The 25,275-nt window shown below is 42.6% G+C and overlaps 1 protein-coding gene across 5 annotated transcripts in view; it reads right to left on the bottom strand.

Annotated features, from left to right (window-relative positions):
* Positions 1-25,275, bottom strand: part of arhgap32b (Rho GTPase activating protein 32b) — a 539,127-nt gene that overhangs the window by 336,415 nt on the left and 177,437 nt on the right. For all 5 annotated transcript variants that reach the window (XM_078530751.1, XM_078530768.1, XM_078530760.1 and 2 more), the window contains one exon: positions 5,652-5,760. In XM_078530751.1, the coding sequence (XP_078386877.1) occupies positions 5,652-5,760 (109 nt within the window). The remainder of the gene's footprint in view (positions 1-5,651; positions 5,761-25,275) is intronic.

The following is a 25,275-nucleotide window of genomic DNA, read 5'->3' as shown; positions in this document are numbered from 1 at the left end:
TAGTGAGATAATTGATGTGTTGGTTTTAATTATCCAAAATTCCCTAGATTCGGGAAAGGTTCCATTAGATTGGAAAATAGCAAATGTAACTCCTGTATTCAAAAAAGGAGGGAGATAGAAAGCAGGAAACTATAGGCTAGTTAGCCTAACATCTGTCATAGGGAAAATGTTAGAAGCTATTATTAAAGATGTTATAGCAAGACACTTAGCAAAATAAGGCAATCAGGTCGTGTCAATGTGGTTTTGTAAAAGGAAATCATGTTTAACCAATTTATTGGAGCTCTTTGAAGGAGTCATGTGTGCTGTGGATAAAGGGGAACCAGTGGATGTATGGTACTTAGATTTCTAGAAGGCATTTCATAAAGTGCCACATCAAAGCTTATTGCGAAAAATAAAAGCTCATGGTGTGAGGGATAACATACTGGCATGGATAGAAGATTGGCTAACTAACAGGAGGCAGGTAGTTGGCATAAATGGGTCCTTTTCTAGTTAGCAGAATGTGATGAGTGATGTGCCACAGGGATCATTGCAGGGGCCTCAACTTTTGACAATTTACATAAATGACTTGGATGAAGGAATCGAAGAAATGATTGCTAAATTTGCTGATGACACCAAGATAGGTGGGAAAGTAAATTGCGAAGAGGACATAAGCAGGCTACAAAGTGAGTGGGCAAAGATCTGGCAAATGGAGTATAACATGGGCACATGTGAAATTGTTAATTTTGGCAGGAAGAATAAAAAAGCGTATTATGTAAATGGTGAGATTCAGAGGGATCTGGGTGTCCTAGTGCATGAATCACAAAAGGTCAGTACGCAGATACAGCAGGTAATTAGGAAAGCTAATAGAATGTTATCATTTATTGTGAGGGGAATTGATTAAAAAAGTAGGGAGGTTATGCTTCAGTTGTACAGGGCGTTGGTGAGACCACAGCTGGAGTAAAGTGTACAGTATTGATCTCCTTATTTAAAGAAAGATGTAAATGCGTTAGCAGTTGGGAAAATAGATGGGTTGTCTTATCGGGAAAGGCTGGACAGGTTAGGTTTGTATCCACTAGAATTTAGATGAGTAAGAGGCGACTTGATCAAAACCTCTAAGATCCTGAGGGGTCTTAACAGGGTGGATATGAAGAGGCTGTTTCCTCTTGTGGGAGAATCTAGAATTAGGGGTCACTGTTTAAAAATAAGGGGTTGCTCATTTAAGAAAGTGATGAGGAGAAATTTTTTCTCTCAGAGGGTTGAGAGTCTTTGAAACACTCTTCCTCAAAAGGCGGTGGAAGCAGAGTCTTTGAATATTTTTAAGGCAGAGCTAGATAGATTCTTGATTAACAAGGGGGTGAAAGGTTATCGAGGGTAGTCAGGAATGTGGGGTCAAGGTTATATTCAGATCAGCCGTGACCCTATCGAATGGCGGAGCATAATTCGTATGTTCATATGACCATATATCACATCATTAACTTTGCCCTTGTGACAGTAATTACCAATCCTAAATGGAAGCAATTAGATTAATTTGTCGTTCTGGTACAAATCCAGCAATTTGTCATGCAAACAGTTTCAGCGGAGGCGCTCACGGGGCGGGGGGGGGGGGGGTTGTCATTTTTTTGTTTTTTTGAGATGTTAAGAGCAGAGCAGGGCAAATCATCCAACAATCTGTAGAGAATGAGAACTCAAGGCCTGCCTTCTTTTCACCACAAATTGCTGAATGTTTTGCGAACAATGACAGATACTGTGTTAATTTGCCATTATTTTTTCTAGCAATTTCTGGGGCCGCGCAATGTCTCATTAATCAATTCAGCCATTTTGTGAAATGCCATTTTCTATTTTTTTTTAAGTGGCCTACTGGGTGCATCCCTCAGGTATTCTCAAAGAAGGTGATCAGCAATGCCTAGGAGACATGCACAGAAATCAACTGTGATTTCAGATTAGTAAACAAATCTCAGTACTTAAATTGCCATGGTAACTTGCTACCAATTCATTCCCTGTGGCTGACAGTTCTTTACCTGATGCAAAATGTTGTTTTCCACACTGAAACTGCATTAGGATTCAAAGTGGCCTAAATTACCATATTTGGCAAATATGGTAACAAATCACCAACTAATCTTTAGCATAAAAATGCTCAGGATTTTCACATTACCAGTTAGCCATTAAGGAGCAATAGCAACTTTACTGAACTTGTCTCATTTCACCACCCACAGCCTCATCCTCACTTTTGAAACGAACAAACTTTCTTTCATACAGAGCCTTATCCTCTGGAAATCCAAAGCATTCCGGAATCAATGAATTACTTTGCAAATTCATCACTATTCTGCAGACAAATGCAGCAGTCAATTTTGCTCAGAGCAAGGTCCCACAAATAACAAATAAAGGAGCTAATTTGGTGGCGTTGGTTGTGGGGGTAATTTTGACCAGGATACCAGGGAACTACCCTGTTTTTCTTCAGTGTTGTGGGTTCATTTACACCCACCAGAGTAGGAATTTCGGGTGCATTTTAACATCTCATCCAATAGGTAGCACCTTGGACAGTGCAACACTGCTTCAGTCCTGCACTGGAGAGTCAACCTGGGTTATTGGGTTAAATACTGTGCCTGCAAGACTGGATCAGAGGCTGGGAATTCTGTAGCGAATAACATCTCTGACTGCTCAAAACCTATCCACCATCAAACAAAACACAAGTCAGGAATGTGATGGAATAATCTCCACTTGCCTGGATGCATGCACACATCATCCACTTGATTGGCACCCCATCTACCACCTTAAACATTCACTCCCTCTACCATCAGTGCACAGTGGAAGCAGTGTACACCATATACAAGATGTGCTGCAGCAACTGGCCATGCACTCTTCAACAGTACCTTCCAAACCCACAAACTCTACCCCTATAAGGACAAGGTCAGCAGTCACATGGGAATACTATTACCTGTAAGTTCCCCTCCAAGACACATACCATCCTAACTTAAAACTATATCACTGTTCCTTCATTGTCGCTAGGTCAAAAATCTGGAAGCCCCTCCCAATAGCACTGTGAATATACCTACACCACAGAGTGCAGTGGCTCAGAAAGACTCACCACCACCTTCTCAAGAGGAAGTACAGAAGAGCAAAAAATACCAGCTCATATTCCATGAACAAATGAAAAAAAATCCCAAAGAGGTCCTCGAATCTATAACTTTTTGACTCGAGTGAACGATCAATGAACCAAACTGACAATTTTAACATGTAACACAACAGTTGATCTGTCTGATAAAATCCCATGGTGTACATGTATTTAACTCTTCAAACAGTGAAACTGCAGAAGGAACTCTTACTTCCTCTACTGCAATAGACAGCCTCATTTAAACTGTTGCTTTTTGGCAGCTGTTTGATTATACATGGAATTGCACAGAATGCTCAGCAAGAAACAGACCTACGACCCAGTTGATTCATGTCTGTTTCCAAGCTCCAAACGAGCCTCTTCCGGCCCTACTTCATCCAGCCCTATTAGCATTCCTTTCTGTCTCAAGAACTTATCCAGCTTCCCCTTAACTGTATCTATGCTTTTTGCCTCAACTACTCCATTTGCTACCGAGTTCCACATTCTCATTACTTTTTAATAAAGAAACGTCCCCTGAATTCCCTACTGGATTTATTATATCTTATATTTATGATCTCTAGTTTTGGACGCCCCATAAGTGAAAACATCTCTACATTTATTCTATCAAATGTTTCATCATCCCTCAACCTTCTCTTTCCTAAAGAGCTCCAGCCTGATCAATCTTTCCTGATGGTTATAACATCTCAGTTCTGGTATCATTTGGAGTTTGTTTCCCCTGGTCAGGGAATCTAAAACATGTGGACAGAGTTTCAGGATAAAGGCCCATTATTTCGCTCTGAAATGAGGAGAAATTACTTCATTCACTGGGTTGTGAATCTTTGGAACTCTCTACTCCAGAGGGTTATGGATGCTCCATCGTTGAATACATTTAAGATTGGGATTTTTGGTCTCTCAGGGAATCAAGGGATATGGGGAATGGGCAGGAAAGTAGAGTTGAAGACCAAAATCAGCCATGATCACATTGGATGGTGGGGCAGGCTTGACTCTACTCCTGTTCTGACTCCTTGTGTTTTGTGATCACCTTTGTAAATTTTTTTTGCATCTGAGATTATGAGAGAACTACATCTGTAAATATCTGGGTTGACCATTTTGCTCCTGATAATGGACTCTAGATTCAGGAGCTGTTCTCTCAAAGCCAAACTAATACAACACCAAATGCTTTAATACAGCATTGTTTCCACATACAACCCTGTAAAAATAAGTAATTTTATGTGCAATTATAGTGTGTAGAAAAATGGTTTAGTTCATTCATATATTCATTCACCTTAACACTTTCTTTGTACATCTGTCGAGGCAGAATTGTTTAGAGGTCCCTGTTCTCTGCTTCTCTCAACAGATTAGGGAACCCTAATCGCTACATGGCTTCTTTTTGATTGCTTGATCCACACATTACTCCAGTAAAGAAGTGAGTTTTGCCAAAGTTATCAAGAAAGAAATAACACATTTAAACTTCCTTTAGCTTGATCAGCAGGATCTGAGTTACAGAAGGTAAGACTCAGGTGCAATGGAAGCATGAGTCACATTATCAGTATCACTCAGTGATATGTTTTCTGTAACTTCAACATATATATTCAGGTTCTCCACTGTCATTTTCTGTTGGTCTCCATGTGCCACTCGTGATGCAGGCTGGTGGACACTTCATCTCTTCCTCCCAGGGGTCTGCCAACAACACTCTGAAATCAGCAGAGAGATGTGGCAGAAAGCTCCAGGGTATCTCACAGTTGTGAGGAGTTGTGTCAAAGAGGCCAACGGTGATGTCGTTTCTCATTTCCACTCAATGTCTCTTCACAGGGCCTGAGCTGGGAACCACAGTTCATTGCTTACAGTATAATCTGCTTACAACCAATCCATTGTGCAGTACACTCAGGCTTCAAGCCATTCCACCACCATGCTTTGCCCAAAATTTTTTCTTTAAATATGGGACAACTTGATTCAAAATAAAATCTGTGATTCAGCAAAGTTGCGTTGCATGCATCATGTCATTTCAACTGAGTTGGCATTGACAACAGGAACATTTATTTCTAGGATCCCCAAGTACCAGGTGGGACCTTTAACTAGTATTTGGAAATATTGGTTGCACACTTCATTCTCTACACACGTGGTATCTGGTATCGTTGAAGCATCAGTCCTGTCCATCGGTATCAGTCTTATGTATCAATAAGTCAGTTTGAGCACTGATTTTTAGCACTGGAATAAAGAATTTGAAGATGTCTGCATACCTGCTTTATACTAACCATGACAACTGTCTTAATACTTGGCTTTGCCTCCCGCTAAAATTAACAATCACAGATGTGGTAGAACCAGATGTGGCTATGGATTTGCATTGGTAATATTAATTAAACTGTACAAAGTTTCAAGGACATCACTGCTGAGTTAATGGATTTTGCAAAAGTGAAATGGGGTTTGAAAGCACACAAATATTTTTTCTTATTTTGGGTTCAGCAGTTCTCCAAAGGATGCCTGGGGCCAAATAACTGGACATGGGTGGCTTTAATATGTGTAGCAACAAATGAAAGGGAGAACTTTAATTTGTCCACAAAAACATTCTGCAAGAAGACGTTACCATAGCACTAATTGTCTCTTCCCAATCAAGACGATCACGAGGAGGGAGGGTCAACAGCAATTCTGGAACATAATCATCTTCCTCCAGCGTTGCAGAGCTTCTATTCAACCTGCAAACAGGAGCATATAAAGCAAACATCAAACACTCAACTAAAAACATCCCAGAGCCATTCAGGCTAATGAAGAGTCACTTTCGGATTTATATCAAGAAGTTCTTCACGCAAAGAGTGATCAACACTTGGAATGGATTCCTGAATAAAGCTTTGGGGGCAGAAACCCTAGAATTATTAAGAAACAATTAAATGCAGCAACGCAGGGAGTGTACACTCTCGTTGGATAGATGAATCAAAATGGGCCCAAATGAGGAGCATTTCCACATGATCCCAGCATAATCATAAAGATGAGAATATGAAATGGCCTCTAAACAAATGTTTGAACATACAAATCTACATAGTTCCATGGCGGATACATACTTTAAGCTTGGTAACCTTAGGTGGTGAGAGTTTAAGCCCCACTCCAAGCTTTTAACCAAAGCTGACATGAGGGACAGCTAGATTGTTGGAGTTGATGGCTTTTAAGAGGAAACGGTAAACTAATCCCATTCTAAATAGTCTCAGTAGTGCAGTTGGATGCAAAGATGCCAAATATACTATGCAAAGACGACTTGGCCAACACTATTCCTTCTATCATAATCACCACAGTTTAGTTGATCACTCATGTTACTGCTGGACACAAGATCTTGCTGTATGATGTACACAGCAACATTCACTGTATTTCTACAATATACAAGCTCAAGCCAAGGATGGAATGTACTTTTGCCTGGATGGGTGAAGCTGTAACAACACTTGAGAAGCTTCACATAATAAAACAGTTGATTTAATCGGTGTCACTGCCACTAATTCCCATTAACATTCCCTTTAAAATTTAGTTGCTCTATGCAGCTGTTTTTATCAGCATGCGGTCCCATTAAATTTTTTTGTATTGTCACGCTCTGGGCTTACTTAGTTCTATCGCATGCTGCTTCCATTGCTTGGCATACAAGTAGTCCTGTGTTGTAGCCATTCAATGTTGCACTATTCCATTCAATTTGGTAGGCCATAGACAATCCTAAAAGTTATGGTTGTAACTGTGTGGAGTGTCATTTAACAGATAATTTAAAACATTTGTCATATATCGTGCCATTCATTCAATTCCAGTCATCCCATGTGATTGACATCCTGGATTAGCAATTTTGATTGACAGCCTTGTCAAGAGTGAAAACTGTGAAGGGCACAGGAGTAATTTGACAAGGAAGTATTCAATGAACGGCATGACATTAGGAAGTTCTGAGGAACAAAGGGGCCTTGGCGTGTGTGTCCATGGATTTCTGAAGGCGGAAGGGCACTTTAGTGGGGTGGTGAAAAAGGCATATGGGACACTTGCTTTTATCAATCGAAGCATAGATTACAAAAGTAGGGATATCATGTTGGAGTTGTATAGAACCTTGGTAAGGCCACAGCTGGAGCTGTGTGCAGTTCTGGTCGCCACATTATAGGAAGGATGTGATTGCACTGGAGAGGGTGCAGAGGAGATTCACCAGGATGTTACCTGGGATGAAACATTTAAATTATGAAGAGAGGTTGGATAGACTTGGCTTGTTTTCATTGGAGCAGAGAAGACTGAGGGGCAATCTGATCAAGGTGTACAAGATTATGAGGGGCATGGACAGGGTGGATAGGGAGCAGCTGTTCCACTTAGTTGAAAGGTCAGTCACAAGGGGGCATAAGTTCAAGGTGAGGGGCAGGAGGTTTGGGGGGCGATGTGAGGAAAAACCTTTTTTACCCAGGGTGGTGATGGTCTGGAATGCATTCCCTGGAACGGTGGTGGAGGCGGGTTGCCTCACATCCTTTAAAAAGTACCTGGGTGAGCACTTGGCACGTCATAACATTCAAGGCTATGGGCCAAGTGCTGGTAAATGGGATTAGGTAGGTAGGTCAGGTGTTTCTCACGTGTCGGTGCAGACTCGAAGGGCCTCTTCTGCACTGTGTGATTCTGTGCACAGGGTTCACTGGCGGGAAATATGGGACAATTGTCAGAGATAATTGTAGAAAATGAACTGGTTATTAAAAACAGATTGGAACTCATGGTGGATGAATCTCTGGGCCCTGGTGGCTGCATCCTTGGCTGTTAGGTGAAGTGAGAGAGGATACAGCAGTGGCCAAAATCTAACAGTAATTCTTAAATATGCAAATTGTGCCCTGGCAATTGAAATGTAATATCTTCTATCAAGATGGAAGAGAAGGTTCAACTAGGTTCTACAAGCTGGTAGTTTAATATCAGTTGTAGGCAAATTTTTCAAATTCATAATTCAAGATAAAATTAATGAACGCTTAGTTAAGGAGCCATAAATGTGTTAATCAGGGGCATAGAACCATAGAAAAGTTACAGCACAGAAGAAGGTCATTCGGCCCATCTTGTCCATGCCAGCCCGAGGACACCCGGGTGCCCTTTCTAATCCCACCTTCCTGCACCCAGCCCATAGCCCTGTAGCTTACAGCACTTTAGGTGCAGATCCAGGTTCTTTTTAAAAGAGTTTGGAGTTTCTGCCTCTACCACCAACTTGGGCAGTGAACTCCTGACACCCACTACCCTCTGCGTAAAAAAGTTCTTCCTCATGTCCCCCCTACACCTTCTGCCACTTATCTTGAATCTATGTCCCCTGGTTCTAGAATTCTTCATCAAGGGAAACAATTTTATCCTGTCCATTCTATCTATTCCCCTCATAATTTTGTACACCTCAATCAAGTCACCTCTCAACCTTCTTTGTTCCAGGGAAAATAACCCCAACCGATCCAATCTCTCCTCGTAGCTACACTTTTCTAACCCTGGCAACATTCTTGTAAACCTCCTCTGCACTCTCTCCAGAGCTATTACGTCCTTCCTGTAATGCAATGACCAGAACTTCACACAATACTCCAGTTGCAGCCTCACCAATGTTTTATACAATTCCAACATTAAATCCTTACTTTTATATTCTATACCTCTGCCAATGAAGGAGAGCATTTCATATGTCTTCTTTACAACCTTGTCTACTTGAACTGCTGCCTTCAGGGACCTTGTACTTGTACGCCAAGATCTCTCACTTCATCTACCCCTCTTAGTATATTCCCATTTATTGTGTAATCCCTGTAACTGTCTGACCTCCCTAAATGTATGACCTCACACTTCTCTATGTTAAAATCCATCTGCCACTTTACCGCCCACTCCACCAACCCATCTATATTGTTTTGGAGATTATGGGTATCCTCTACACTAGCCACTACTTGGCCAATCTTTGTGTCATCTGCAAATTTCCCAATCGTGCCCCCCACGTTCACGTCCAAATCGTTAATTTATAACACAAACAGCAAGGGTCCCAACCCCGAGCCCTGTGGAATACCACTTGAGACAACTTTCCATTCGCAAGGGCATCCATCGACCATTACCCTTTGTTTCCTGTTACAAAGCCAATCTTTTATCCAGTTTGCCACATTACCCTGAATCCCATGGGCTTTTACTTTCCTGACCAATCTGCCATGTGGGACCTTGTCAAATGCCTTGCTAAAGTCCACGTACACAACATCCACTGCACCACCTTCATCAACCCTTCTTGTCACTTCCTCAAAGAATTCAATCAAATTTGTGAGGCAAGACCTTCCTTTAACAAATCCATGCTGACCATCCCTGACTAGTCCATGCCTTTCCACATGACAGTTAATCCTATCTCTCAGGATTGATTCTACTAATTTGCTCACCACCGATGTAAGACTAATTGGCCTATAATTGTTTGGCATTTCCTTTGATCCCTTTTTAAACAATGGAACTATGTTTGCATTTCTCCAGAGCAAAATGTCAACATTTGCTGATGAGATAAAGTAGGAAGTTTAGCAAATAATTAGAAAATGTTACTGGAAGACAGACAAGGTAACTGAATGAGCAGAGGTGATAGTTACAAGTTAATATGGATAAGTCAGGGGTAATACTTTTGGGAGGTAAAACTAGTACTGGGAGCACGTACTCAACGGAATGACATGCATGTTATGAATGAACAGAGGCATCTAAGGATCAAATACATAATTTCCTGAAATCATAGTCTGAAATTTCCCAGTCATGAGGAGGTGGGATTAGAAGCGAGGTTGAGAGTAGTCAGGTTGGCTCTTCGATACATTTCCACTTCTGACGATTTTGCCAGAGGCGGGGGTGAACACGACAGAGGCTACCTGCCCATTAATGGGAGGAGCATTGATAAGCGCCACAAGGTAGGCCACCCACTGAGGTCAGAGCCCAGCAAGCAACTGGAGGCGGCCTCCCAGTGGCAGGCCTGGGGGGCATCAACGCCCAGTGGGGTTGCTGGCTGGACATTGCTGTGGGATCTTCTGTTGCACTTCCCTTATCCACAGTCCACCCAACACCCTTAATTGGATGGGGGCTCCCGCAGGTGGTTTTTTTAGTTGACTGCCTCAGGAAAGTCTCTCCATGGCCACTTCCATGTTCCCAAGCCAGAATTGAGACTGCTGTTGGAATCTAGAAAGAACATTAAAGTCATAAAATAATTTATGCCAGTCAAGTCATGAAAATATAATAATCTTCATAATATTGTGATTTATTGTAAAAGTGGGTTAATAGTGGGGTTTTGGATATTTTCTGTGCACGTGTGCACGTGTGTACGTGTTGGATTTAAATGAATTGGAGACAGCTGGTCTGGAGGCTCAGTTATCAATAAGAAGCTAGGTTTGAAATGCCAAATGCTTAAACATGACTGAAGTTTTAGAATGTGAGGTGTAAGGAACATTTGCATTTTTAGATAAATTAGGTTAGTTTGAATTTCAAAGAGATGATAAGATGTTGCACCTAGCCAGAAGAAGCCACGCCAAACACAGTGTGTTTATTTTTCCCAATGGTTACCGATACGATTAGTACTATGAAGAGATTTATATTATGTGAAAGGTAAAGTTCCAAAGACATATCGGAAAAATGGAATTTGCATTAAAAAGGGAGAAACACGTATAAAGGAGCTAAGGCTGTGTTTAAGAGGGGAAGGCATTCTAAGGTATAACACAAGAATGAAAAGCCTCCAGCCTCTGCACATCAAGTTGCTGTCTACAGGAACCAAAGCTAAGAAACCTCACTTTGAATATCACAGGGTATTGTGTTGTTTTGCCTGGGTCTGTTTAAATCTATTTGTTTTTACTGTTGCCTTAACAGAGGTGTAACTGGGAGTCAGGTTAATTTAGGGGGTTTTAGGAGTTATTATAGCAGTAATTTGTAGACCTATGTATGTGCTTGTAGTCTTTTCTTTGTTAATAAACGTTTAATTTAGTTTTTTTAAAAACCTCTGAAGTCGTGGTAGTCTTCTTATTTCTGAATTCAGGGCACGCATCTCTAAATAAAATACAAATTGCGAAACAGTTGTAACCGCATGATCAAGTTTCCCTCGTGGATTTGTTCCACCTGGCACACATCATCTGCCACGTCACAAGAGTCAGCAAATGTGCAGGTTCCAAATAATATTTAATACTCAAAAAGGCTAATTAGCTTTGTTTCATTTCAGCAATGTGTATATTCACCAGGATGCAGCCAAGGATTGGAAACTGAGAAAGACTCGAGATATTGGTGCTGTTTCCAAAGAGCAGAAATGGCTAAATGGGAGTAACTTGTGTGATGAAGGGTCTTGATAGTGAAAAAGGAAAACTATTTCCTCTACTTAGGGAGTCAGTGAAATAAGGTCATCAATTTAAAATAGTCACTAAGAGAGGTCAGGAGAAATTAAGCAGAGAGTTTATGGATCATGCAATGATTCATTATAGGGAGTGGTCGAGGCAGTGGCCATTGTATTTTTTAAGGGAAAAGTGGTTAAATATTTGAAGCAGAGGCAGGTACAGGACTACAGAGAAAAGAGGGGCAGTGACATTAATTTTGGAATGATCATGCAAGAAACTGCCACAGACCTACCGTAACCAGCGAATTGCTTGCTTAGGACCATAGAATCATAAAATGGTTACAACACAGAAGGAAGACGCCATGCCTATTACGTCTATGCCGGCTCTCTGCATCAACAACTCAAGCCAGTGAAACACTTTGAACTTGTGCCCCACACATTTAAGTCTAGGTTATTAATATAGATCATGAAAAGCAGTGGTCCCAATATCAATCCTTGGGGATTGTACATTATACACCACCCTCTAGTCTGAAAAAACAGGTTAACTACTACTCCCTGTTTACGGTCACTCAGCCAACTTTGTATACATGCTGTTATTGTCCCTTTTGTTCCATGGCCTCTTCTTTGCTGGAAAGTCTATTATGTAGTCCATATACACTATGTTAACTGTATTACCCTCATCAATTATTTCTGCTACCTCATCAAAAAACTTAAACGCAATCAAGTTAGCTAAATGCAATTTGCTCACTCTCTGTAATGAATCCATGCTTGTCCAAGTATCTGATAATCTGTCCTGGATTATTGTCTCTAAAAGCTTTCCCACCACTGAGGTTAAACAGACTGGCCTGTAGTTGCTGGGTTTAACTTGCACTCTTTTTTGAACAATGGTGGAACATTTGCTTCTTACAAACATATCGTCTCTCAGCAAGTCTCAAAGTTGTTCCACAGCCAATAAATTATTTTTAAGTTACACAATAGCCAGTTTACACAGCAAGGTAAAAAAAAACTAATACATCTTTTTTCAGTGTTGAGTGAGTATTGTTGTCCATTACACCAGGAAAATTCCCCTACTGTTCTCTCAATAGTGCCACTGCAACTTTTATGCCAACCCAACAGGTAGATGCAACCTCAGTTTAATCTCTCATCCAAAATCAGCATTTCTGGCAACACAGCACTCCCTCAATGCTTCACTAAAACAGCAAACCACATTATGTGCTCAAGTTTTTGTAGTGGGACTTGAATTCTCAACTCTCCAACTCAGAGGCGGGAGTGCTATTACTGGGCTAAATTGATACTAAACAGGGAATGGGCGGGGTGCACATGACAAAAAGAGGAATGCATCAGTCAGTGGAAGAGGAGAAACCCACGGCAACAAAACAAAAGCAAAATACTGGCGATGCTGGAAATACCCAGCAGTTCAGGCAGCATCTGCGGAGAGAAACGGAGTTAACAATTCAGGTTGATGATCCTTCATCAGAACTGAAGATAGAAAGATATGTAACGGAATCCATGGCCCTGTTGCCTTATTCTGGAACCTGCTAGGGGTCATGGTGCCAATTCACAACTGGTAACCTAAACAGTTTATCTCGGCATTAATGCGAGGGCTGTACTGGGAACTAAACCTTGATCTCAATGACCAAAGTTCATGACACAAAGGCAGCAGTGGTTTTCAATAATCCATCTGTATAACAAAATGCCTATTTGTTAAAAGCTGTGCTTCAAGTCCCAGCCAGGATCAGCACTGGACAATATATCCACTGTACCAACTCAAATTATAGACAATGCTCATTAAACATTTCTATTAAAATTATTGTAACACTGGACAAGTGCTTCACCTCTTATTGAGTACATGACAACGCTGAAATTTAAATAACAGCTTTTAAACACGAATCAGTTATCAACAGCTGGCACTGCATCCTGCAGATGGCAGATTAGTTGACATTCTGCTAAAGTCCTGTATACAGTCTGGCCTCCAGACCAAATCACACTGCAATTAGCAAAAAAATTATCTTCAGCAAGTACATAGCCAGAGGTAATTATAGAGTACACCAAGTAGAACATGGAAAATTTATTCAGTAGCCTCCCCCTTTAACTGCACTCAAAATTGATCTTTTGGCTCTTAACAGACTTTTATGCAACAATCCTTATTCTTTTTAAGCTTGTTTTATTAATAGCTACTAAACAATGGAATGAAGGTAGATATTACTACAAGTGACTCGGTCTAACAATGAGCGAATGTCATTCAGAAAGAATATCGTATACAGACAATAGCAAACGCTTTGGCGGAATCACAAAATATGTTGGTATTTGAGATACAAGTATTGATTTCTCTTCATGTTCCCAGCACGAGTCCAATGCAAGAACATCTGATGCAGACACATATTAGATTACTGGTAAGATTCAAGGCTCTGCTTACATGTACCAACATTAAAGAGGAGGTGATGGACTAGTAATCCAGAGACCCAGGTTAATGCTTTGGGGACCTGGGTTCAAATCCCACCACAGCAGATGGTAGAATTTGATTTCAATAAAAATCTGGAATTAAAAGTCTAACAATGACTATGAAACCTTTGTTGATTGTTGTAAAAACCCATCTCGTTCACTAAAGGACTAATGCCCTTTAGGGAAGGAAATCTGCTGTCCTTACCTGGTCTGGCCTACATGTGACTCCAGACCCACAGCAATGTGGTTGGTTCTTAACAAGGGCAATTAGGGATGGGCAATAAATAATCACATGACCAAATAAATGACCGCATCCCATGAATGATTTTTTTTTTTAATTAACTAAATGGAATATTAGATTAGTGCTGAAAAAGAGAGACATACTATCATGCCATCAAAGCTTTGCGTCTTGCACTATCAGGACAGTTCACAAGAAATTACCAACAGTAAAGGAAGAACAAAATTCATATTGCATGAGAAGAGAGTGCTGATTGGTTGGAAGTGGACTCTGATTGGTGGAGGTGTTGCAATGGAGAATGCAGCATGGAACAATTAACTGCCCAGCTTTGTTCAAATTCAAACTGGGCAGGTCAACTATGATTGGTCAAGGCATTGCGCTGGGGAATGAACCAAGGAATGACTGCTTCCCAAGCTTTAGTTTAGTTGAAAAAAGCGCAACGTGTGGACATATTCCTTCTGTCTGCAAAGGACAGGGCCCTGAGAGTGAATATATGTAGCTTCTATCATGCGTAAGTGAGCCATACTGTGAGCCTGACTGACAATCTTGAATTGGTTTTCTCAACACAATCAGGATTGTTTAGCAAATGTTTGCCCAATCACGGAATCACATTTAGCATTGGACATGTTGTTTTGAATTTGGTAAGAATGGGCTGATTGTCAGTACTTCGCCTGTTGCGACAGCCGAGGGGACGCACTATTTGATACAATCTGTCAATCATTGAGGTGTAAGGCCTATATACTTGACATCATACTGGCATTGACAAGATGCTACTGTCAAGCCAAAAAGATATTCTGCCTATCACACAAATGAGGTAATGTGGTATATGATTTTCAGTACCAGTGTGTTACCAGGTAGGTAGGCCGTACATCCCAGTGACTGGCGGATCGTATCAAACAGCACGTCCCTTCATGTGTTCGCAACAGGCAAAGTGCTGACCATACCCAATCAGCCCGTGATTGCAAAGCTCAAATCATAGCATCCGAAATTAGATGCGACTCCACACCTGCTAAACAATCTTGATTTTGTTAAGGATTACACTGAAAACCGATTTAAGACTGTCGGTCGAGCTCACTTACACATACTAGAAGCCACATATATTCAGACACAGGGTCCTGTCCTTTGCAGACAGAAGGACCATGCCCACACATTGCTCCTTTTTAAACTAAACAAAATCTCGGGGAACAGTCATTCCCGGGTTCATCCCCCCAGGGCAAGGCCTTGACCAATTGGAGTCGACCTGCCTGGTTTGAATCTTCCATGGTCTGTTTGCATTCTCCAAGGCAATGCCTCCACCAAATGGAGTTCACTTGCCAACCAATCAGCAGTCTCTTTATGCTCATACAGTATAAATTATCATTCCCCTTTTACTGCTGGTAATTTTTTGCGAGCTGTCCTGATGAATGCAAGACAAAAAGCTTTGATAGGTGTCTCTTTTTTTTTCAGCAGTGCTCAAGTTCTGTACCACCAAACAGCTATTTGGAATATTAGATGTTAGAGGTACACTCAACAGGACAGTTCTGTCTTGGATGAGCCAACATGAGGTTTGTGACAAGAAATGGCTTTGTGTCCATCCAATCCACTCCAGCTACATCCCATGCATGACTACCTCTATCACTGATATCCATGCACCCAAAACAAGAACGTGCTACTCCCTTCCTAACTCCCAGGTATCTCTAAACCCCCTTCCCTCTACTGCTGTTGATCGAGATCCTTTAGTTTAAAGATATCAAGATACCTAGATAAAAGCAAAATACTGCGGATGCTGGAAATCTGAAACAAAAACAAAAATTGCTGGAAAAACTCAGCAGGTCTGACAGCATCTGTGGAGGGGTGTCAGACTTGCTGAGTTCTTCCAGCAATTTTTGTTTTTGTTCAAGTGACCTAGAGTTGCTTCTTTTCTTCAGAGTCTGTTCTGAGTAAAAAGATTGCCCTAATCTTTAATCTTGAGAATTGTGTCCTCAAGTTCAGTACTCACTGCCTAAGTTAAATGAACTGTTTAGTTAAACATTCTGTTGACCCTGAGCTGAGCTTCGGGCTGCACATCCTTCCATTAAAAAAATTACTAACTCACACTTAAAAAGGAACAGAACAGAGGCAAGGAAGGGTGGTGGCGGAAAGAGAACAGGAGAACTCAGTGTTCGATTGGTTGGCCTCCGACCATTCACCCTGCCTAAAGTTCAGCCCATCAGAAACTCTGCTGCTTATCCCAGCCACTTGCCCAGGAACATCCTGGAGAGCAAAGATAACTGATCATCATGCCTCCACTTCTAACCATGTCCTCAAACCCCTCGCCGCCCCTGCAACCTTCACCTCCAACAGCAGGTGCAAGGTGTTTGTGGACTTGTTTATCACTAACAATTAGACATTTGTTTAGCTGCCTCTGCCATTTCCTGTGTTCCATTTACCCACCAAGCCAAGCCTCCTGAGGCATCCTGGGAAAAAATACAACAACGCTTTCTATCTTACTGGGGTTGGAGCCATGAGAGAAAAGCAACAGAAGCTGAAATGTAAGAGTAACTGCCAGAGATGGTTTAATGTTCAAACTGAGTAAAATCCTTTAAATATGATATTGTGCACGCATTGTAAAACACTGTAGAGTGTTCTACACGTCAGCAGACATACTCATAACTTTCAGACACAAGCAATCCAGACTTACCCTGTAGCATTACTGCTTTTGTATGTAACGTTAAGTTCCTTATTTCTCCCCTTAACTCCTGCCAAACCCCTGCCCAAACGCATACACCTTAGTCTCTCAGGATCGAGGATGACTCGCTTCCACTGATGGGTTCTGAGATAGCTGATAAGTCCAATGCGCGGTCTGCATATTCAGTTACATGCGGTGCAGGTGATGCTTGAAGCGTCAGGCAGATGAGCTGTTTGGAAGTTTGAGCGCTCTCTCTGACGCCTCAACTTCATTTGTGTGTTCCTGACAAGGTGCCTTGATGTATTTGGTGCCTTCACTTATTTGGTGCCTTCACATGTGAATCTTCTGCATTTTGGTCAATAACAAGCTAGGGACTCCCATTAGTTGGCAGGGATGTTTGACCTCATTAGGGATTGGTTGAGGACACCCCTAAAGCATTTCTGTTGTCCTCCTAGGAATCTCCTGTCGCAACTGAGTTCCGAGCAGAGCTGGTAGGGCTAGGCTATGTCAGGCAAAATTGGATTTGAGTGATTAGCTCAAATGCTCATGATGCTGAGAAAGTTGGCTTGGGGGAGAATGCTGCTGATGGATCACCTTTCTTACTATCGGATTTGAAGGATCTTGCGAATGCACCACTGGTGGCACTTCTCCAATGCTTTGAGGTGCCTGCTATAGGTTGTCCAAGACTCCGATGCAAATAGGAACCACTGCTGCTCGGTAAAGCACGATGTTAGTCTCGGTTTGAGATCCAGGTCCTCAAATTCTCTTTTCCTCAGTTGACAAATTGAGGAAATTTGAGCAATTTCAAGAAAAATGCAGGGAACAGCACCAACAACTGTACATCGCCTTTCTCGACCTCACGAAAGCCTTTGATTGTCAACCATGCTACCCCAGATGGTGCATTGAGTAAGTACTTAGCCAATGTTCTGAAATGATACGCAAGCTGTGATACTCATCAACGGAGCCACCACAGACCCAATCTCAATGAAGAATGCGGTTAAACAAGGCTGTCTCATCGCACCAATTCTCTTATCCATCTTCCTCACTTCAATACTGCACCTCACCTTCAACAAAGTACCCATGGGCATGGAGATAATCTACAGAACTGACTGTTCAACATTAGCCACCTTCAATCCAAAAACTAAAATCGCTCCAACTTCAGTCATTGAGGTCCAGTATGCAGATGATGCTTGTATGAATGCTCACTCAGAAACTGAGTTTCAGGTCATTCTCGACAACTTCTCTGAAGCTTATGAGAAAATGGGACTTTCGTTAAACACCTGGAAAACTAAGATCTTCTTCCAACCAGCTCTCACAGCACAACACATCCCTCCATCAATTGAGATCAACAGCAAGATCCTAAAAACTGTGGACCATTTTTCATATCTTGGGAACCTACTCTTGACGAAGACAGACATAGACAACGAAATTGCCTCCAATAGAGCAACTCAATCTTCAGTCAATGCCATAGTCAACCCCAACAACACACATCAACATTATATAATTCCTTTGGCAGGCTATAGGAGCATGGAAAAACACCTCCCCCTGCAAGTTCATCTCCAAGTCCTAAACATTCCTGACGTGGAAATTTATCCTAGAACTCCCTACCTAACAGCACTATGGGTATACCTATAACCCATGGACCACAGTGGATCAAGTAGGTGGCTCACCACTGCCTTAAGGACAATTATAGCAATGGGCAATAAATGCTGGTCTCACTGCCAATGCCTACATTCCATAAACAAATTAAAAAACATAGGGCCCTCCTCTGACTGAGTTACCTTCCTATCTTGAGATTGAGACAGGTCTCACGTGCACCAACTGGAAGTAAATACTGGACGTCACAAGCATTTTACATTCCTGCTGCAATGAGCAAGGTAAGCTCATAGTCATCCCTGTGCATATTTTATCAAGTGAACTGTTATCCCGGATATGCATTGAGTAAGTACTTGGTTAGTGTTCTGAAATTAAAAAGGCCCATAAGATCCCAGATTCAATTCTTCTTTGTGGCAAATCATTTCAAGTAAGGAGGGGAAAGGAATGTAGGTGGAACACTCAAGGGATAATAGAGGTGTGTAATAATTTACCAGGGAAAGCCATTGAATAATACGAATGGGTTGGAGAGATAATCTGGAAAGAGCGGAGGTTAAGTGTGAAGCAGGCAGCCATTTCCTATTCTTTATTGAACAATCCTCTTTTCAGATGCTGCAAAAATTCCATTTATCCATGAGTTTAGAGCACAAAATAATTCTCAGAAGATGAGTGAAAAGATAATTAATTGTAATGTTTTTGTTATTTGGTTCATTTCACTAGAGATTAGTAATTTGCTTATACAATGCGGTGACCACAGTGGGTAAAAAGCCCTAGAGGCTTTGATATCAAGTGTAAAATTCTAAATTGCAGACTCCAAACAATAAGCTTTCAAATTAAAAACATTAAATTAATCACTTTGGAGCACTGGCAAATTCCATTTCTAATCATTTATTCATTATGCAAAATGGCAACCTAGCAATTCTAGCATTATACAATAGACAGAAAGACTTCATGCTGACCTCACAGAATAGCCCCTTTGTTACATTATTCACAATACCATAAACCAGGAGTTCCCAAACTATGGGTGCAACCCCAAAGAGACTGCTGAGAATAGCGTTTGGGGTTAGAAGCTCCCCCTCCTCTGAGGCAACAAGGACGACTGTGAAGAGGTGACTCTGGCAGGAAAAACCGGACACACTGGCTGCATGCATCAAAAAGCAAGGGGCGGACTATGATCCAAAGCGCTCTTTAATCTCAGAAAACACATTTAGTTGCGAGTGCCAAGTGGGCCCGGGATGTATGTGCACAGACTTCATGCAAGCAAAGGCCGACAAGTGTAACTCAGTGGCTGACTGTAAGCAGAAAAAACTGGGAGACCATGCAGCTAGGCTGGGAAGGTGAGTGGCAGCTTCAACTTTATTGTGCTTCTAATCCTGTTGTACAGGCTCCCCATATGGGCTGGCAACTGTTTCATTGGCACCAGCAACTAGATGAAAAAGAGGGATGGTGGGATGTAGGCTGTAGGCTGATTACCACGTGTATGGGGTGCAAAAGGCAAGAGGGGCTAATTACTGTATGTGTGAGGAGAAGGGGGAGAGGAGAGGGGCTGACTATTGTGTGTCAGTAAGGGAAGGGGAAAGGGGCTGATTACAGTGTATGGGGTGCGGCGAGGAGAGGAGGGCTTCACTAAGTCTTCTGTCACTGAGAATGTCAGTGGGCTAAGACCTCACTTTATATTTTTATTATATATAAAAAATCCTGGCTAATATAAAAAATCATTTATTTTTAAACTGAACTAAGGCATAAAAATGACTGAAGCCATGACTGGCTATGACTCGCACCAAATAAATTCCTGGTCCTCAGGACAGCAGCAACCTCATTACCTCCAAAGACGTGCTAATGCCCCTGTGACTGCAGAGTTCAAATCCCAAGGAATTGTACATTTCTAAGGCCAGGTTTGTCCAAGGGAGATGATCAGTCTGTGAGTGGAAAGGACCCTGAAGCCTCTTTTTTGAAATAATTAATGGATGAAACATTAACGATCTCAAAAATCCAGACAAGGAATCTACATCCTTTGTCTAGCCGAGGTGGAGAAGCGGGGGTCATGTCACACGACACCCTCCCCAAGCTGCTAGAACCTGTAATACTGACTTGTGGAGCTGAAAAGGGCAGACTACTATTTCCCATCCAGTAGGCAGCAGCAGGAAAAGGGCTGTGAGCAGATTTTTGCATACCTGGCTCCCCACCTACACTGTTTTCTACTTCTGTACCTGCACCTACAAGATTAAATGATCTCTATGTGCCTATCCCATCATGGAAGTCATCTCTACTGGAAAAGTGGATTATCCAGCATCCGCCTTCAACCTGCTGCCTCTGTGAAAGAATACACCATCGGACTTTGGTTCTGAACTCTGGACTTAGTGAAACAATAATTTGTATATTCTCTGTGGTCTTTGTCCTGTACCTCTTTCTTCCCCTTATCCCTCTTTTATTGTACGAATGTATGCCGGGCTACATAGCAAACCCCTCCCTCGTTTTGAGCGTGTAAAATTAGATAATCCTTTTAGTTCATCCTAGCTCAAATTCGTTATGGGGTTATTAATATAGAATTGGATCACATCAAAACTGAGGGATGGGAAAATAAATATGCCCCCCTATATAAAGGGGGGAATCAAAAAAACACCTGTTTAAGAACAGATGGTGAGAGGAGAAATCAGAAACAAAACCAAAAATAGCTGGAAAAACTCAGCAGGTCTGGCAGCATCTGCGGAGAGGAACACAGTTAACGTTTCAAGTCCGTATGACTCTTCATCAGAACTAAGGAAAAATAGAAATGAGATGAAATATAAGCTGTATGAGGGGGTGGGACAGGTAGAAGGTGGAGGCAAAGAAGAGATTGCCAAAGATGTCATAGACAAAAGGGCAAAGGGGTGTTGATGGTGGTGATATTAGCTGTGGAATGTGCTAATGGTGACATTAAGGGTAGAAAGCAGGACGAGCAAGTGACAGATGGCCCTAGCTGGGGTGGGGTAGGGGGAAGGGATCGAAATGGGCTAAAAGGTAGAGATAAAACAATGAATGGAAATACATTTAAAAATAATAGAAATAGTTGGGAAAAGAAAAATATATGAAAAATATATGTATATTAAAAATATATAAATTATTGGAAAAGGGGGGATCGGAAAGGAGATGGGGATGGAGGAGAGTTCATGATCTGAAGTTGTTGAACTCAGTGTTAAATCTGGAAGGCTGTAAAGTGCCTAATCGGAAGATGAGGTGCCGTTCCTCCAGTTTCCGTTGAGCTTCACTGGAACACTGCAGCAGGCCAAGGACGGACATGTGGGCATGAGAGCATCAGGGCTGATATAGAGGAGAAATCAGGGCTGTTTAAATTAAACCCCCTCTGTCCGTAACACAAATTGGGGGCTCAAATCTGGGGAAAAACCCAATTTGAATTATTTTTTGAATTAAGAATTGAGAAGGATGAGGGGGGATCTGATTGAAACTTACAGAATACTGAAAGGCCTGGATAGAGTGGACATGGGGAAGATGGTTCCATTAGTAGGAGAGACTAGGACCCGAGGGCACAGCCTCAGAGTAAAGGGAAGACCTTTTAGAACAGAGATGAGGAGAAACTTCTTTAGCCAGAGAGTGGTGAATCTATGGAATTCATTGCCACAGAAGGCTGTGGAGGCCAGGTCATTGAGTGTATTTAAGACCGAGATAGGTAGATTCTTGATTGGTAAGGGGATCAAAGGTTACGGGGAGAGGGCAGAAGAAAGGGGTTGAGAAACTTATCAGCCATGATTGAATGGCGGAGCAGACTCGATGGGCCGAATGGCCTAATTTCTGCTCCTATGTCTTATGGTCTTGTGAATTTGACCAGGGTCCAAGTTAAAAGATGAGCCAAATCTGATATAAAAGAGTCAATTGGAAACCGAAAGAGCAGGTAGATATAGAAGCTCAATAATGACTCCGAATGCCCTCCCATAGCCAATTTCAAGCTGGAAATGATCAAGTTACAGCTAGAATTTCAGGAGAGGGGAAGAGAGAGAGAGAGAGAAGGAAGCTTAGGAGAGGGAGAATTTCAACTCTGAAAACTGGAAATGGAGCTAACAGCTCAAAGGGAGAGACACATCAGATAATTGGAGTCTGCGACAAAGAGTCTCTCTCTACCCAATAGCACCCACTACCTCTCTAACCCGGAACCACTCTATTAGGCCCTCAAATAAGCTAGAGTCATCCCCAAAGTTGAAAAGGGTGATGTGAAGCCACTTTTTGGTACTTTTGAGAAAGTAGAAGGACAGCTAAAATGGACCTCAGATATCTCAACATAAGCTAGAACTGTTAGAGGAATTCAAAAATTGCCTACCCTTCAACCTGTGAAAGCACTTAGAGTAGGGAAACCTCATAGGTAGGGGTACAGCAGTCACAGCTACGATCTTAGCCATAGGTCTGGAAATCAAGCAGACCCTTTCCGATGAGCATTGGAAAGATGTCGGGTGACCTGGATAGGAAAGGAGCCCCAACCAGATAGGAAAACACAAAGCAGGGTGCGGGAAGCCCCCCTAAAGCCTGAAAGGAGAACTCTTGGAGGCCGGTGTGTTCTCATTCCCACAAAATAGGCCAATCCAGACCCGAGTGCTGGAAATTGGTTGGCAAACCATGGGCCTTGTTGAGCTTCGCATGAGTAGTTCCCCAAAGGGTAGTGCAGCAGAGCAGCCAGAGGCACTCACTATAGAGACTAATCCATTGGAGAGCATGGCAGTGTGTGTATGGGCTGGACAAATTACCAAAGAGTTTCCAGATTTTTCTCCCATCAAGAACAGTGTGCCCCCACACATCCCAAAATGTGAGCAGTCCCTGGAACTGATCAGAAACACAGCAGCCACACAATCCTAAATGTTGGAGGGAAACTTAAAACCCTTTCTTTTCATTCATTCACGGGATGTGGGCTTTGCTGGTTGGGCAAGGTGGTGCTGAGCTGCCTTCTTGAACTGCCACAGTGGTGTAGGTGTAGGTACACCTACAGTGCTGTTAGGAAGGGAGTTCCAGGATTTTGACCCAATGACAGTGAAGGAACAGCGATATATTTCCAAGTCAGGATGGTGGGTGACTTGGAGTGGAAATTCCAGGTGGTGGTGTTCCCATCTATCTGCTGCCCTTGTCCTTCTAGGTGGTAGTTGGTTTGGAAGATGTTGTCTAAGGAGCCTTGGTGAATTCCCGCACTGCATCGTGTAGATGGTAGTGGAGAGAGTGAATGTTTGTGGATGTGGTGCCAATCAAGCAGGCTTTTTCCTGGACGGTGTCAAGCTTCCTGAGTGCTGTGGGAACTGCACTCATCCAGGCAAGTGGGGAGTATTCCATCACATTCCTGATTTGTGCCTTGTAGAGGGCGGACAGGCTTTAGGGAGTCAGGAGGTGAGTTACACATCGCAGGATTCCTAGCCTCTGACCTGCTCTTGCAGCCACATTATTTATATGGCAAGTCCAGTTCAGTTTCTGGTCAATGGTAACCCCCAGGATGTTGATAGTGGGGGATTCAGTGATGGTTAAACGTCAAGGGGCAATGGTCAGGTTCTCTCTTGCTGGAGATGGTCATTGCCTGACACTTGTGTGGCACGAATGTTACTTGCCACTTGTCAGCCCAAGCCTGGATATTGTCCAGGTCTTGCTACATTTGAACATGGACTGCTTCAGTATCTGAGGAGTTGCAAATGGTGCTGAACATTGTGCAATCATCAGCGAACATCCCTACTTCCGACCTTATGATGGAAGGAAGGTCAGTGATGAAGCAGCTGAGGATGGTTGGGACGAGGGCACTACCCTGAGGAACTCCTGCAGTGATGTCCTGGAGCTGAGATGACTGACCTCCAACAACCACAACCATTTTCCTTTGTGCTAGATATGACTCCAACCAAAGGAGTTTTCTCTGATTCCCATTGACTCCAGTTTTGCTCGGGGTTCTTGATGCCACATTGGGTCAAACGCTGCGTTGATGTCAATAGCAGTCACTCTCACCTCACCTCAGGAGCTGAGCTCTTTTGTCCATGTTTGAACCAAGGCTGTAATGAGGTCAGGAGCTGAGTGGCCCTGGCAGAACCCAAACTGGGCGTCAGTCAGCAGGTTTTTGCTAAGCAAGTGCCACTTGATAGCACTGTTGATGACCCCTTCCATTACTTTACTGATGATCGAGAGTAGACGGATGGGACGGTAATTGGGCAGGTTGGATTTGACCTGCTTTTTGTATACAGGACAGGCCTGGGCAATTTTCCATATAGCCGGATAGATGTCAGTGTTGTAACTGTACTGGAACAGCTTGGCTAGGGGCACGGCAAGTTCTGGAGCATAAGCCTTCAATGCTATTGCCAGAATATTGTCAGGGCCCATAGCCTTTGCAGTATCCAGTGCCTTCAGCCATTTCTTGATATCACGTGGAGTGAATCGAATTGGCTAATGACTGGCATCTGTGATGCTGGGGACCTCCATGGAGGCCGACATGGATCATCCACTCGGCACTTCAGGCTGAAGGTTGTAGCAAATGCTTCAGCCTCATCTTTTGCACTGATGTTCTGGGCTCCCCCATCATTGAGGATGGGGATATTTGTGGAGCCGCCTCCTCCAGTGAGTTGTTTAATGACTGTATGTGGCAGGACTGCAGAGCTTAGGTCTGATCTGTTGGTTGTGGGGTCGCATAACCCTGTCTACTCCCTGAAAGCCAAAGGACTAATCAGTCGAGTGGGAGGAGGATCTTCATTTGCACCCCTACATAAGGTCCACATAGTGTGGGGCCTTGTTTCATGCCCTGTTACAATAGGAATTGTCCCTGAACTACCATTAGCAGGAATCGATTTCCTCCTTGGGAACAATTTAGCAGCAAGGTGTTAGTCATCGAAAGAAAAGAGGCCAATGCCAACCAGCAGAAATCTGCAGAAGGGCAGAAAGCTGGGGAAAGTGCAAAAGGGTGGAATTGCGCCCATAGAACTCAAGCAAGTGCTGCTTGAAGGTAGCAAGGCCGAAGACAGGCCAGTAAAATTAAACGAGGCCCATAAAAGGCCCCTAGAATCTAAAACAGGTTTCTCAAGTAT

The sequence above is a fragment of the Cetorhinus maximus genome, chromosome 2 (assembly GCF_964194155.1).
Source record: "Cetorhinus maximus chromosome 2, sCetMax3.hap1.1, whole genome shotgun sequence".
NCBI classification, from domain to species: domain Eukaryota; kingdom Metazoa; phylum Chordata; class Chondrichthyes; order Lamniformes; family Cetorhinidae; genus Cetorhinus; species Cetorhinus maximus.
The sequence above is the reverse complement of the archived record's forward strand: the minus strand, read 5'-3'. Positions and strand labels throughout refer to the sequence as shown.